This window comes from Petromyzon marinus, chromosome 28, assembly GCF_048934315.1.
Source record: "Petromyzon marinus isolate PM22_M1 ecotype Great Lakes invasive population chromosome 28, UKy_Petmar_22M1.pri1.0, whole genome shotgun sequence".
Lineage (NCBI taxonomy): Eukaryota > Metazoa > Chordata > Hyperoartia > Petromyzontiformes > Petromyzontidae > Petromyzon > Petromyzon marinus.
Window position 1 is genome coordinate 4716595 of NC_133694.1, and position 14168 is coordinate 4730762.

At 50.5% G+C, this 14168-nt stretch overlaps 1 protein-coding gene across 4 annotated transcripts in view; it reads left to right on the forward strand.

Annotated features, from left to right (window-relative positions):
* LOC116946935 (histone-lysine N-methyltransferase MECOM-like) overlaps nucleotides 1-14168 on the forward strand; it is a 313772-nt gene that overhangs the window by 266952 nt on the left and 32652 nt on the right. For 2 of the 4 annotated variants that reach the window (XM_032962216.2, XM_032962218.2), the window contains exons 5-7: nucleotides 7621-7750; nucleotides 9978-10293; nucleotides 11241-11394. In XM_032962216.2, coding sequence (XP_032818107.2) covers nucleotides 7621-7750; nucleotides 9978-10293; nucleotides 11241-11394 — 600 coding nt within the window. The remainder of the gene's footprint in view (nucleotides 1-7620; nucleotides 7751-9977; nucleotides 10294-11240; nucleotides 11395-14168) is intronic. The other 2 variants (XM_032962217.2, XM_032962219.2) reach the window with 1 other exon arrangement.

Here is a 14168-nt window from a genome sequence, read left to right on the forward strand (position 1 = left end):
TTGTTAGAGATGCGTCCTACCAACCGTCTTAACCGCGTACAGGAGGATATCTACGTGACCAGATGTGTGTAACTTGACGCGCGCTCGTTGTTTTTGGAGGTGGTGGTGGGAGGGGGGGGTGTTAGTTTGCGTAGTGTCGTGTAATTTGGAGATTACGGTAGTGAATGCACTCACTCCTGCCAGCGTGTTCACCCCTCCCATCTCCCCCCCCCCCCCCGACTTCAACCCAGCGATTCGATTATAATTGATGGGCCATTGCCCGAAACGTCGCGTGTTATATAACTGTCACCTTTAATGCGGCGTTATTGACCAACGTGTTGAGCTTTGCTCGATTTTAATTATCCCGATGCAGAGTAAGCGATTCGATTCGTTATCGTTTCACGTCGGCCGTGAATTGTAGCGATGTAGCGGCCTCTAGCGGCTGCAAGCGTTAAGTGAATCAACTACACGTGAATGCGAGGTGAGGGGGGGGGATATTAAAAAATAATCGATGTTATTTTTATGCGGTTCGATTTATTTATGGTTGCATAGTTTTACACAGATTATCCCCATGTAACCAACATCTACTATTGAAATACAGTATACAGCGTACATTTTATAACATAACAGGTGACTGGTGATATTACACAGAATCAGATTAAACAATACTTTACGATGGTTAATTATACAAATTGCAGTAGTAAACAATAATCCGTGCATCTGTTTTAATCGTTATGTGACTAATACTGCAATGAGCGGTGTGGTGTTTATAATAATAGCGACTTGATATATATATATTTTTTGTAGAACGTTTGGAGCCGTTTATGATTTTTTTCATATATATACAAGATAACTTTAGTATAATTTAAAGATTTGACTAGATAATACGCTGTGACTAAATGTTGATGTTTCACGTTGACACAACGTTGCAATGGTGAAGCATGCCGTTTGAATGTTCGCGAATACGGCGTTGAACAGCTTGAGAAATTGGAAAAGGATTACAAATGGCACATTTACATTTATACGTGCTTCTAAATGGGATTGCCTTGCCATGCCGTGCGCCTTTGTGCATAGGGGGTTAACGTGCGTGTCAACGCCTCTACAGCCCCGGCGTGTGTAAGCCATGTGTGCCTGTGTGAACACGCCGTGTGCAAACGGTATACATCGCAGTACGTATAATGTGCCGTCGTGTATTACTGTTTGTATCAACACGTATATAACTTGCGTGTGTATATATATGATGTACATGTTTGGTATTTTCAACGTTGTTTTGACGCTCGTCTAAGTCTGTGGACAAATAATCGGCGCTTTGAACTATTTGCCCCATGTAACCTGAACACACACACACACTGACAAAACCCCGGATAGCCGCTCCAATTCACTACTTGCGATTCACCCATCGGATTTATGCCCACTTTAACAACAACAAAAAAGTTATTATTTCAATATACAACGAATGGAGCATTAAAACCAAAAGTGACAGTTTGGTAGGGTATGGTTTTTCTATACTCTTTGGTTCTTTCGGTAAAAGGCACGTAGGTTGAAAAAATACTAGATCACGACGTTTCGATCGCAACACAAGCGACCGTCTTCAGGTTTTTATTTTCGAATGTGACCGGTGACTACAAAGGGTTGTGATGATGATGATGGGGTGGAGAAGCAGGCAGTTAAAAGAGGGAAGCGAAAAAAAATACCCCAAAAAATATATTTTGGCAGTTTCTTGGCTAGAGGGCATGAATTGCAATTACCGGTCCGGTCTGTGTCGTTCGGGATCGCGTGAGACGCGGGTGCGATATTCTAATTGGCGTCTCTTTCGCTTCTCCGGTTCAACAGAGACACGGCAAAACGCGCGTGTCCATTTTCACGCGGCGCCATCGTCGTTAATTCGATGTCAATTCTTGTAATTATTCGTGGAGCTGTTCTAACAAACCCGACGTGAAGCTATCGCAGGAGAGACACGCAAATAAATGGGGGGGGGGGCGAAACCGCTGGAGTGTTTCGGCGACTTTCTCTGTGTGTGTGTGTAGTGTTTTACAAGGGGAAGAAATAGAAATATTTAGCTTCTGAGCAGCTTTGATCGCACATTAAACGAGTCTGAACAGCGCGAAGCGTACGCGTTTCAACACATTTGTTAAGTAAAAGGCAGCGAGGGCACGCGTGGGATGACCGGCTGCGAGTTAGACGCGCCTCGTGTTGAATGCGTGCAGAGTGTTAGTAACCCGTTCTCGTGAGCTGCAGTGTGGCGAAGCAGTACCCAAAACACATGCGCTCACTTGCAACGCGCGCTGCGATTTACGCGGTTCTTATTATCTTTTACGCATTCAAACAAGACGCGTAGCAGAAAGTGTGGTCGATTTTCAAACATGCGGACAAAACGTTCGCTTTGTGGGGGAACCTGCAATGAGCTAGATTATTATACTGTGTATATTATGTTTTGTATCATACGTAGTAGGTGTATATTGGAAGTATAGGCGCTAAATGTATGCGCACAAATACGCTTACGAAACGTACGCCAATGCACGTTTTGTAAACACTGTTCACAGAACTGCTTTTCGAGTCTATTTTGTTGCCCTTCCGCCCACGGCACCTCCCGATTAGCGCGGTTGCCCGCGGGCTACAACTGCGGGGGCGAAATAAGTCCCAACGTGCACACACGCACGCACGAGACGCCCTGATGATGCGCGTTATCCTGCGCTAAATCAGCTCGAGGTATACGGTTCATCGCGAGAGAGGAAGAGCGGAAGGGAGGACTCGAGTCAGCGGTTCTTGATGAGACAGCGACCACCACCACCCCCACCCGCCTCTCTCCCCACGCCTCCTTCCCTTGTGGGCGAGCGCTCGTTAATAAACGTGCTACCGAATGAACTCCGTTCGGGATTTCGAAGCGGCTCAGGAGTTGGTGTGCCGGCAACACTTTCGTGAACGCAGCCAACCCCCCTCTCCCTGCCTCTTTCGTGGTTACTCCGCAGAGCCAGTTGTTACCGGCCCGCGCTGAACGCGACCAGTCAAGGTAACACGCGAAAGTAGTGTTCAGCGAGCCCGCGTGATTGTTAAGCGAGAGGGTGCGCGCGCGTGCGTGTGTTCGGTGTTGCGCCAGGCCTCTCTCTCTTCTTCTTCTAAAGCTCTCAAGCGCGATTAATGTTATTATTGTTGTGTTAAGCCATTAGCCCTTCGTTGCACGCCGGGCTGGTTTGAGCCAATTTCCGTTCCCCCTCTCGCCCCAAAAGTACCCCCCCTCTCGCTTTGCCCCCACCCCCCCCCTCTTTGTCCCCTCCCCCTCCCCGCTTTGCCCCCACCCCCCCTCTCCCCACCCCCGCTTTGCCCCCCCCCGCTTTGCCCCCTCCCCCGCCCCGCTTTGCCCCCATCCCCCCTGCTGTGCCCCCCCCCGCTGTGCCCCCCCCCGCCCGCTCTGCCCCCCATGCCTCCATCTTATCAGAGATTCGTAAAGTGCACGAAGGCACAACACCCAAGCCATGTCGGTCTGTCGTGGTCGTCAGACTGTCACGCAAACATCACGGAGCTTCTTCGACATGCAGACACTATTTAAGAGTACTGTCGTACTTTGCGTGGTGGTGGCGGGGGGGGGGTCGTTACATTGGCGCGTTCACGTTCACCTATGCAGCCCAGCTAGACCTGAGTTCGATTCCGGGGCCACGGCTAACACCACAGAGGAGTCTTTAACGGAGCCGGTCATCATCGACCATTCCCCACCCTTCTTCACCAACCCACACTAAACCACCAGAGTGGTGAAGTATGGTAAAAGAAACCCTCGCGACCGACAAATAGATACGGCGTGGGGTGGCCTAGACCAGATTTGGATTGGCAAAGAGCCGTGACTTATTATTACCCATGTTTTACGTTTGTTAATAATACTTTTCTCGCAACAGTCATGTCTACCTTGAAAAAGTGTCTCAATTGGATCTAATCTGGTTTTAAATACTTGTAAAGGTTAACTATCTGCTGCATCGAACCCATAATAAGCACGTCCGTTTGAATAAGTTTTGCTGATAACAGGGACCTTGACAACACGTGCAGAGGTAATTATTCTAACATTGTACTGATAAACAACAATAGCAATTTACACATTTGCATATTAATTCGAAGCGGGATAAGAGTGTAACATTGTTGTCCAAAGGTAAGATGTTCCAGGCTTATGGTGCACACTCTGGGATTGAATTTCTCACCCCATATATTTTCTGGAATGCTGGTAGGCCGGCTTGGAGTAGCGATCATCGGTGTACACGAGCGTGCCTATCCATGAGAAATCCTATACAATAATGCTCCCATATATCCTTCTAATCCACATGAACATGTTTTAAACAGACGTCGCTCCGTGTAGCAGCGACGTCAAAGGCCCCGACGCAGCCTCTTCCTCCCGATCCTCATCTCCTCTGACCCTTTAGTCCCATTTCTCCGCTCCTTCTCCATCCTTTTCCTCTCATTTCCGATCCTCTCCTCCTCTTTTTCTCACTTCCCTTTCCCGTTCCTGGTTCTTTCCCTATGCGTTCTATATCATTGATTCTGCTCGCCTTCCTGCGTTTTACCATGGGTACAAGAGTTGCCGGTAAACAATATAAAAAAAAAAATCTAATTTGGACTTGTCTACGCAAACATGTTCATATTATATTCCTGGTAAACACGCACGTCCTTTGGAAGTAACCATCCGTCCGTCCATACCCTCCCTCCCCTCCCCCAGTCAATGGTATATCCACTGCTGGATGGGGTCCTTCTTGCTTCCTGTGTGTTGTGGTTACGAGTCACATACCAGCCTTCCATGTCTTACCAGCAAGCCCGACAGTATCAAGGGAGGAAACAAAACCGAAGCCCTCATTACAAATCATACTTGTTACACGTTTTTGTTTTGTTTGAAGCATCTGAAAGTTAATGCACAACGTTGAATCCTATCCATTAGGCGCGCAGGTTAAATCCGACGTGTTTCAACGACCCCATTAAAATGAGATATTCCAAAGGCCGAGTCGAGCATTGGAAACTCCAGCGGCACACATTGTGGTGCCCTTAACAATGAGTGAACCAATTTGGTAGAGAAAAAAAAACACTTTCCCCATTACTTATTTCGTGGTTGACTTCCTTTCAATTTGTGCGGTTTCACAAAGTCATTTCTTGAACAAATATCCGAGGCGCTCAGAAAGAGTAAAACATAGAAACAAATATATATTACTGCTTTCATGTTGGAAGTGACGAGATAGGAAACCAACGATTTGTAAAGGGGGGTCCGACGCAGCCTGTGGTTGAAGAGTGCCAAAGGCAAAGTCTAGCACAGGAAATATCTGCAAATTAATCCAAAGGGGACACTGTGGCCACTCGAGTACAATTCGCGTCTGGAAACTCGGAACTTTTTTTGCGTGAAAAATGCTTCTTTTGTAACTTTTCTCCGACGCAGTCATTAATTTCGGGAGGGGAGGGAGGGAGGCATTTTATGGTGTGGGTTTTTTTTTTGTTATGGCGAGCGCTGTACGATCAAGAGACTCTCTCTCTCTCTCTGAACCGGTGCTCGCTATGACTGATGAGCCGGTACAAAAATGGTTCTTTCGGAATAAATGTGCGGAGCGCGTGGCAATGGTGACACCTAGTGGGGGACGCGTCTTCCAGGGTACCAGGGGGCTCTCTCTCTCGCGCTAAAAAGCCACAGTATTAAATTCCGGTCGGTGTTCTTTCATGTATTCTAGTCACTCAGTCTGGTTCGACGGAAATCTGTGAAATTGCAGTCATGTTCTAATCGGGTCTCTTCTTGTTGAGTGATTCAATTGTGGTCAGCCAAAGCGGGCAAACATTAACTCAAACAGACCATTTTGGTGTGGTATTGGAATTCCCCCCCCCCCCCAGCCAAATCTATGAACTTGGGTAAATAATGTTTATATACTGTACGCACATAGCTAATTGCCAGATGTGGTCCTTCCTCATGGCACTTTGCAGCTTCTGATAACGTAAAACCGAACCATCTCAGACCGCGTCTGTCATTCGGACTCGGTTCGTTTCGCATCGCCAGGCGGGCGGCGCCCCGCGGGGGCAATCGTCGGACTCGACCGAGGTAAAGCAACAACAAAAAGAAAATCGTCGACAAATAGTTTCGCCATTAAAGCTTCGTGAGCAATAATTATTAACCGCGGTGAAAAGCCAACGGGCAGGCGCGCCCGCGGGTGAGTCGGAGCACCGCGGGGCCTGGCAAAACCAAGTCAGGCACACGGGGAAAGGGGGAGCCCTGTGAGTGTCAGCAAACGGGGCCGATTTTTCTTGTTCCCCATAATGGCCGTGGGCCCTATTTCAAGGAATAATTTCTGGCCAATGCTGCCTCGGGTGGTGGTGGGGGAGTGGGGGGGGAGGGAGTTAAAAGTGGCACAGCTTTGTTGATTGTAATTTTTGGAGAGAGTTGCGCTGGCCCAAAACGGGTCGGGTTTGGCAACTTGGAAATTAATCAAAACACCAAAAAGTTATTTGACCAATGGTTCACGCGGCGGCGGCGAAGAGCGAGAGAGAGAGATGCATTGGCATTGATTTGCGAAAACAGCCGCTCGCTACGTGGAAGCAGCTGCGCGTGTTGATTCTACGGTTAAAACACGAAGCGCATGCTCTCACTATAAATTACGGCGATGTGCTACGATTGTGCGAGCCGTAATGATGCGTACCTGCGACGGGTGCTTTGGGGGTATACGTTGTGATGAAGCGTGCCGTTTATGTACATCGTCTGTGCTGCACGCCACGTGTCTGTGGGATGTCAAGTGCAGGGAGACGCGACGCACACATGAAGTCCGTATGCTCGCCGTAGTTATATCGATGTGCGTTATGGTAGCGTGTGTTGTGATGGAGTGCGTTATACCGTTGTCTGCTGTGTGTACAGCACGCACATGTGCAGGTATACACAAAGATCCCCCGTATAGCCTTAACAGCCTGTTGGGGCAAGTGCTGTCAGCGAGCACCTGTGAAGGCCGGAATGGCACAGGATGGAGTGGGTGGCCAACACCACTCCCGGCCGCCTTTGTCTCCCCAGTGGCGATGTTTACACACTGCACCAGGTAGTAATTTGAGGCTGAGTCGACCTAGGGGAGGCCCAGGACCGGTTGAGATAACCGTAACTTGGTGTTGGCCGTGAGCTGGAATCGAACTCTTTCTTAGTGCAGCGCTCCAAGGGCTACACTACCACTCCAGGTACACACACAAGCACAGCAACATTAAGTGCATACGCTGGCTACAATCGCTCACTTACGTATGTATAACTTCTTTCGCATCGTATGTAAGCCAACCGTGCTAATCAGAGGTGCTCACGATCGGAACTCGGGTATATAGACGCGCGTCAAGTCACCGCCGCTGCCAGCCGCTCCCGACGTTGGCGTCTCTCTCTCTCTCCCTCTCGGGCGACGGCAGAACAGACGCCCCCCCCCCATCTCTGCCACGATAAATCAGTGCCCCCCCACCGCCCACCTCGCAGGCAGCGGCGGTGGCAGCAGCAGGCGTGGCGGAGGTGTCGGGGCCGAGGGAGCAGCGCGAACGCATTAATAACGACGCAGATTGCCGCCGGCCGGCCGTGCGGCCGGCCCCGACCGGTAATAACTCGGGGACCTCCGACCCTCCCGTCGCGTAAATGACGCGCGGTGTTTGCGGTGGCCGCCGCGTGTGCCCGTGCAGGTTTACTACAAGGCGATCAGGGACATCGAGGCCGGCGAGGAGCTGCTGCTGTGCATGCAGGAGGAAGGCGTGGAGCACCAGGCAATGGCACCCAGCACCGAGCCCCTGTCCCAGGGTGGGATTTCTGATGGTACCCGCTTCTACCCTCACGCGCTCTTAACTTCCCATGCACCGCAAACTCACCGCCGCGGAGGCCGCCGCCGCCACCCCCCTCCCCCCGATCGTTCACCAGCGCCACCGCTGCGGGTCCCCATGTTGCACCGTGGTCACGGCACTCTGCACACCTGGCCCCGATCATCCCACCGCAACCGCCGCCGCCACCAATTTCCCACGTTCGTCTTCCCCGTGATATTTCCCAGATCGCTTGGTATCTCCGGGAGAGGTGGGAACCAGGGGCGCAACTATGGGGTGGGGTGTGGGGGGTGGGGGGGCGGTGGGGTGGGGGCATGTGGCAGCATTATGCGACTCAGAGGGGGCCCAGCCGGCCACGAATCAACGGATAAAACAAGTGAACAAATGTAAACAAAATTCATGGAAAAAACGAAAGGTGTTCACGAAAAATTACCCGCGGTCTACCGCAGACCAAGCGCGATTCACGCCTCTGTGGCTCTCGTAGTATCAATAGAGCAGAATAAAGTGGCGCGATCCGCCCCCTTTGAGGAAATCGTGGACCGATGGGACCGGGGTGAAAGTAAGACGCACGATAAGTTAATCGCAAGCATTGCGCCTTTCAATGTTTTTATTAATACGGTCGCCGTGCCACTGCCTCCCTCTAAGCCCAATGCACGGTGCGCTAAAGTACTACACAGTTATAGCGTGCGGGTTAAATAATCTGTAGCCATTTCAGTAAAAGTGAGTCGGGAGAAAGGAGAGGAGGGGGGGGCACAGCGCTATCCTGCATACCACCCCCATTGAAATAGGTAGTTGCACTTCTGGTGGGAACTCCACACCTCCACCCATCTCCGCTGACGCCCACCTGGGGCATCTCGGTCAGTCCGTCTAATTCAGTTTGAGGGGGAATTTTTGAGGGGGTGGGGTCCCCAATTTGTGTGGGCGGAACGCCTTCCCAGCGACCGCACCATGCTCCCGTCGCGTGCGCGTAGGTGTGGGCGCGTCTCAGTCTCACGTGCCGCACGCCCATTGTGTATTTCGCGAGCCCGGCCGTGCGAGAGCCAGCGGAGAGAGAGGCAGGAATTGAAAAAAAACCCGTGGGTGTATCCCCGATTGTGCCGGCAAGCCGTGTGGCCAATGGTGGGGGGGCCGGGTCGGTCAGTCGGGACAACATCGTGGGGCCAAGGCGACGAGGTGGAGGTCCGCCCCCCCACCGCCAGCCCGCCACCATTGTGCGAAAAGGGCAACGCGTTATCAGATTTAGGGATGTAGCAACGGAGCGGCCAGCCAGACCGTCGGTCATTAAAACGAGAGCAGAACGCGCGGCGTGGGTCCAGCCCTGTGGGAAATGGCCGCTGTAACGTCTAGGTTTTGAAATGTTATGGGAGGGTGGCGTATCACCGTGCAGCCCGTCGTGAGCAGGAGTAAATATTTTGGGCCAATTGGAGATGAAGAGTCTAGTTGAGAGGGTCACAAATGTGAGGGCAGCAATGCAATGGCACAGAACTGTGGGCATCTCCTAAATTGCATCTTAACAACCACCCGTTTCTGAAGGCTTACAAACAAACACATGTTAAGCGCTTTGAGGCATTTCGGGAATTGCGCTGTAGAAAATTAGAGTTTATAATTATTATATGATTACCCTTTCCAAGACGCCCAATCACCGTGGAATAGACCCTTCCGCCAGCAGTGGCATGAGATAATGTTTTACAGTGCTGCACCTTAACATTTTATAGCACAGAAATACGTGGATTCAAATATCAAGAATAATGTTTTACAGATATGAAGATCAACATAAAACGCTAAGTTTCGGGCAACACTAAGTAATGTTAACGCATTTAATAGTATAACTTCTTTCGCACCGTACTTAGCCAAGCGTGCTAAAAAACTATTCTTCAATTTTCCTCATCATCTTTGTCGTAATCCTAATAGATATCATCATTATCATCATGGCTCAAGCAAAGTCTACCTAGGAGATCGGTACAAACTCATCTCTTCCTCCCTCCACCAACTCACTAAAATCCAGCGATGGAACGTGTGACCCAAGGGACATCCACAATGCGCCAATCCCCCAACCAGATTGGGCACAGTTGGCACGCCGCTCACGCAAATCTCGTCGCTTTGGCGCTTTGGAAAAAGCAAAAGAGGGTGACAACAAAAAATTGCCAACATGCTCAAGCGCCGCGCTACGGCCGACGACGATCCAGCTTGACCTGCGACCCCCGCTTTGCCCCGGCGCGTGGCAGACGAGCGCCAGCTGCGCTGCGGCAACTGCAAGGAGCTGTGCCCGTCCGACACGGTCCTCAAGCAGCACCAGCAGTTCGGCTGCATCTTGGGCTGCGGCGGCGGCGGCGGTGGCGGCAGCTCGGCGAGCGACAGCAGCGACGGCCTGGCCTCCGCCGGCCTCGCGGGCGCAACGTCGCCCGCGTCCGTGTTCCCAGCGCTTCACGACGACTACCGCATCGCCGCGGCCGCCGCGGCCGCCGCGGCCGAGCGCTCGGCTAATGAGGGCCCCCTGCACGAGTGCAAGGAGTGTGAACGCATCTACCCCAACGCGTACTTGTGAGCACGCACGCACGCACGCGCTCACTCACGCGCCCGCGCTAAATAGGCACGCGACTCGTAGCCGCAGCCGTAGCGAGACGGTGTGCTGGATGTGGCGTGCCGGATGTGGAAATATTTTACGGGTGGCAGACCCGGGCCAGACCCAGCTGAAATTAAGCCGCTCTGCGATTGCAGCGTACCCAATTGGCGCCATATCACCGTTCCAAATTGACCATTGCCGCTCAACCAGTCTATTGCACCTGATCCAAGGCAGTCTGGATAGCCGGGGCCTTTTTGCAAATGTAACCGATTTTCAGCGGAGATGCAAAGTGGTCTTGGTCCCAGTGCCAGGCTCCCCTGCCACCAGAAAAGTGGTTATTTGCACAATCCATTCGAAAAAAAAAGTTGCCAGTCATTTGTAAACAAGCTGGGACCATCAGCCCTCATTGCTTGAGAACCCGATTTAAAACACGGCAGGCTGAAACCCATATTCAAACCCAGAATGTATCAGCAGTGCTGGCTCATGAACCACCTGGCCAACTGGATGAGGGTGGCACGGTGGCGAGATGTTAACTACCTTTCCTGGTATACAGGAGGTCATGGGTTCGATCCTGACCCTGACCCCTGTATATTTGGAGTTTGCATGTGCTCCCCGTGATCGCGTGGATTTTTGTCCGGGTTTTCCCAATACACTTCGAATCAATGTGCATTCAGAGTATTCGGCTGCCATAAATGTCCGCGTGATAAGCCACTTTGTTGAGCTATCATTTGTGGGCCAGGTCACTTCTAAAAAAGAGTGTACATAGCTCAAAAAAAACAACAATCGTTTTGTTTTTACGGCTCAGTTTAGGATTCGGATGAACCCAGCAGCCAGCGCAATCCCGCAGCGACGCGGCAACGTTTTGTGCTTCGGCTCACAGCGGGTCTTTTGTTTTCCTGTCGGCGCCCCCCCCCCCCCGTCCCAGGCTGGAGCAGCACATGCAGATGCACACGGAGGAGCGGGAGTACAAGTGTGATCAGTGTCCCAAGGCGTTCAACTGGAAGTCGAACCTCATCAGGCACCAGATGTCGCACGACATCAACAAGCGCTACGAATGCGAAAACTGTGACAAGGTAGTGGTGAGTTTTCTTTTGTTTTTCGTTCTAACAGCAACCCGAGCGGGAACTGTCCCGAATTGTCCGAATAAGTGGAGAAAAAACGATTGCCAGACATGAACCACTACGAGCGAGCTTGAAGGCTTTCTTCAAGGCGAGCCCCGCTTGACGATGTACGATGCTGTCGTCACCAAAACATTTTTAGCGTCCCATTAACAGACTGCTGGTGGAGGGCGGTGTTGGCGCACTCCGCTATAAAACTCGCCGAGTCCCAAGATCGCTTCCCGACCACGGCTAAGATCAGTGGCAAGTGACAACTGAACTGGTCCTGGCCCGCCCCGTTTCACCAACTCCACACTTGACCAGCGTGGTGAAGTACAGTCAAAACAACCCCCACGACTTCAGCACGGCATGGCCTTAACCCACGATTGGACTGACAAAAGCTGCAAATCATTATTATTATTCCTTTCTCCTTAAATGGATCGTCAAATGTCGAGGTGCCGTGGTGTGAAAAGCGAGCATCTTCACACACGCCAACACAAAAGGCGGTGGAATGGAGGGCCGACAGTTGAAGAGGGCTCTTGACCTTTAGCACCTGCTCGGTGGACCAAAGCTTCGGTCGTGACCCCAAGATGAACCACCGCTCCCTCCCCTCTCACCCCCTCTCCCCCGCCCTACCGACCCCAACTCCGCCTCCTCCGTGTGCCGCTCGCAAACGATGCTCCGCGTCCGAACGCGCCTTGCATCAAAGTGCAGGAAGCCGAGCGGCGCAAGTTTTGTCCGCCTAAAGAAGCCCAGCGTCACATTGCGCGCATGTAATCATCACTCGTTTTTTATATGCAGTACTCCACAGCGCACATTATGGCAAAGAAACATTTTGTAATCATCGCAGTAATGTGAGGCAATTAGTCACTTGGTACGGACTCTTTACTGCGATGAAGTTTAACAATGTATTGCGCCCCTTGTCCTCCTCCCCCAGTTGTGTTGAAATCAAAATCTTTTATTATTTCAAAACCTACGGAGTTGGTCCACTTTCGCCAGCATAATAAATGCATTAAAATAAAATGCATATCCACGTCGTTCCTTATTATTATTATTTTCATCCCCAAGTGCATTGTGGGAATTTATAATTTCGTTGAAATGAAACTTGGACCCAGGAATTTCATAACTTACGTGAATCAAGAGATTGTCTTTCTAATTTATTTCTTATCAGGCCCCATTGTATATAAAGTGCTGTCTCCATCTCTTATTCACTCTACAACATGGGACCTCATTTTCCTTTCTTGTTCACTCTATCTCTGGCCTCCATGTGTGCTGTGAAGGGCCATTGCTCGAAACGTCACCTATTATATACTTTTTCATTTTTAGGCTGTAGTGTTATTGACGAATTGTTGAATTTTTTGTTGCTAATTCTACTTGTGCACCACTTGCCAATGCAGCAGCGTCACCAAATAATCTACTCTATTATTAGTCGTTTGTCATTTTGGCGAGATGTTAACTCCCTCGACTTTTATGCAGGAGGTCGTGGGTTCGATCCCCACCCTGATACCTGCATATTTGGAATTGTGCGTATCTCTCTCTCCGTGGTCGCGTGGATTTTTCTCCAAGTCCCCTGTTTTTTTTCCCCCCTCCAAATCTAGAATCAACATGCATTCGTAAAATTTTGGCCGCTGTAAATTTCCACGTGTGGTCGCTTCTGAAAAAAGGCGCTCGATAGCTCAGGTGGGCCTTACCCGGTAGAGATTAAAAAAAAAAAGCTATTTTAATTAGCAAATAGTACTCCGCTGCGTCGAGTCAGAACACGGAGGAGAGTGGGGAGATTGATAACGACGATGATGACGGGGACGAGTCGCTCGCTGCTCGCCCCGGTCGAAGAGCGTGAGAACGCTTTTACTCGAGGGGCCCAGGCAGACTCGCTCCTTAGTCACGGCTGGTTTCGGCTCGAGGAGGACAGATGATGGCCATGGTGTGGGGAGGGACGCCCGCAGCTGTCAAATTAAATAAATAAAACGGCCACTCGAGAAAGTACTCGAAGCTTGGAATTTTTTTTTGTTTGCTATTTGACGACTCGCGGCTGTTTGAAACGGTTCACCCCACCCCACCTCCTCTCCTGCACTCCCCCTGTCCCACTCTGTCGGAGGAGACGAATGAAGTACAAATAATAATAATAATAGCGGCGGTAGTAAGGAACGTCGATACATATTTGATTTCACTACATTAATCAGCTGGCGACAGTGGTCCCACTTATGCGAACTGAAATTAAAACACTCTTTTGATTTCAGCCCAGCTGGGGGAGGATGCGGCACGTGTGCACTGCACCGTTGACTTTTCCCGATTGCGGCAAACAAACACGCACGCACGCGTCTGCAGCGGTGACTAACTGCCTCTCGTTACCGCGATGATTACAAAAAAAAATTGTTTCATTGCAAGTGTAATAGAGTGTGTAAAAAAAATGTGTGATGAATGGTGTTCCAAGCTAATGTTCGAGGAGTATTTGTAAGTCATGTACTTGTACTATTGATATAATGATAGTAATAATAAAGCCTCTTGGCTCTCAACTTTCGAATTATGACCTCCCCAATGGCATGCCATCATGGGGGGGGGGGGGGTTTGACCATACTTCACCACTTTTGTAAATGTGGATTGGTGAAGTAGGGAGGGGGGCATTTGATTTCCTCCCACAGGTCAAATACTCATCGGTTGAATTCGCCAACAACCAATGTGGCAGGACCCTCCTAACAGAGAGTCTTGAGACTCGGTGAGGCATTCCTCGATAAACAATGCAAATTATTATTTTC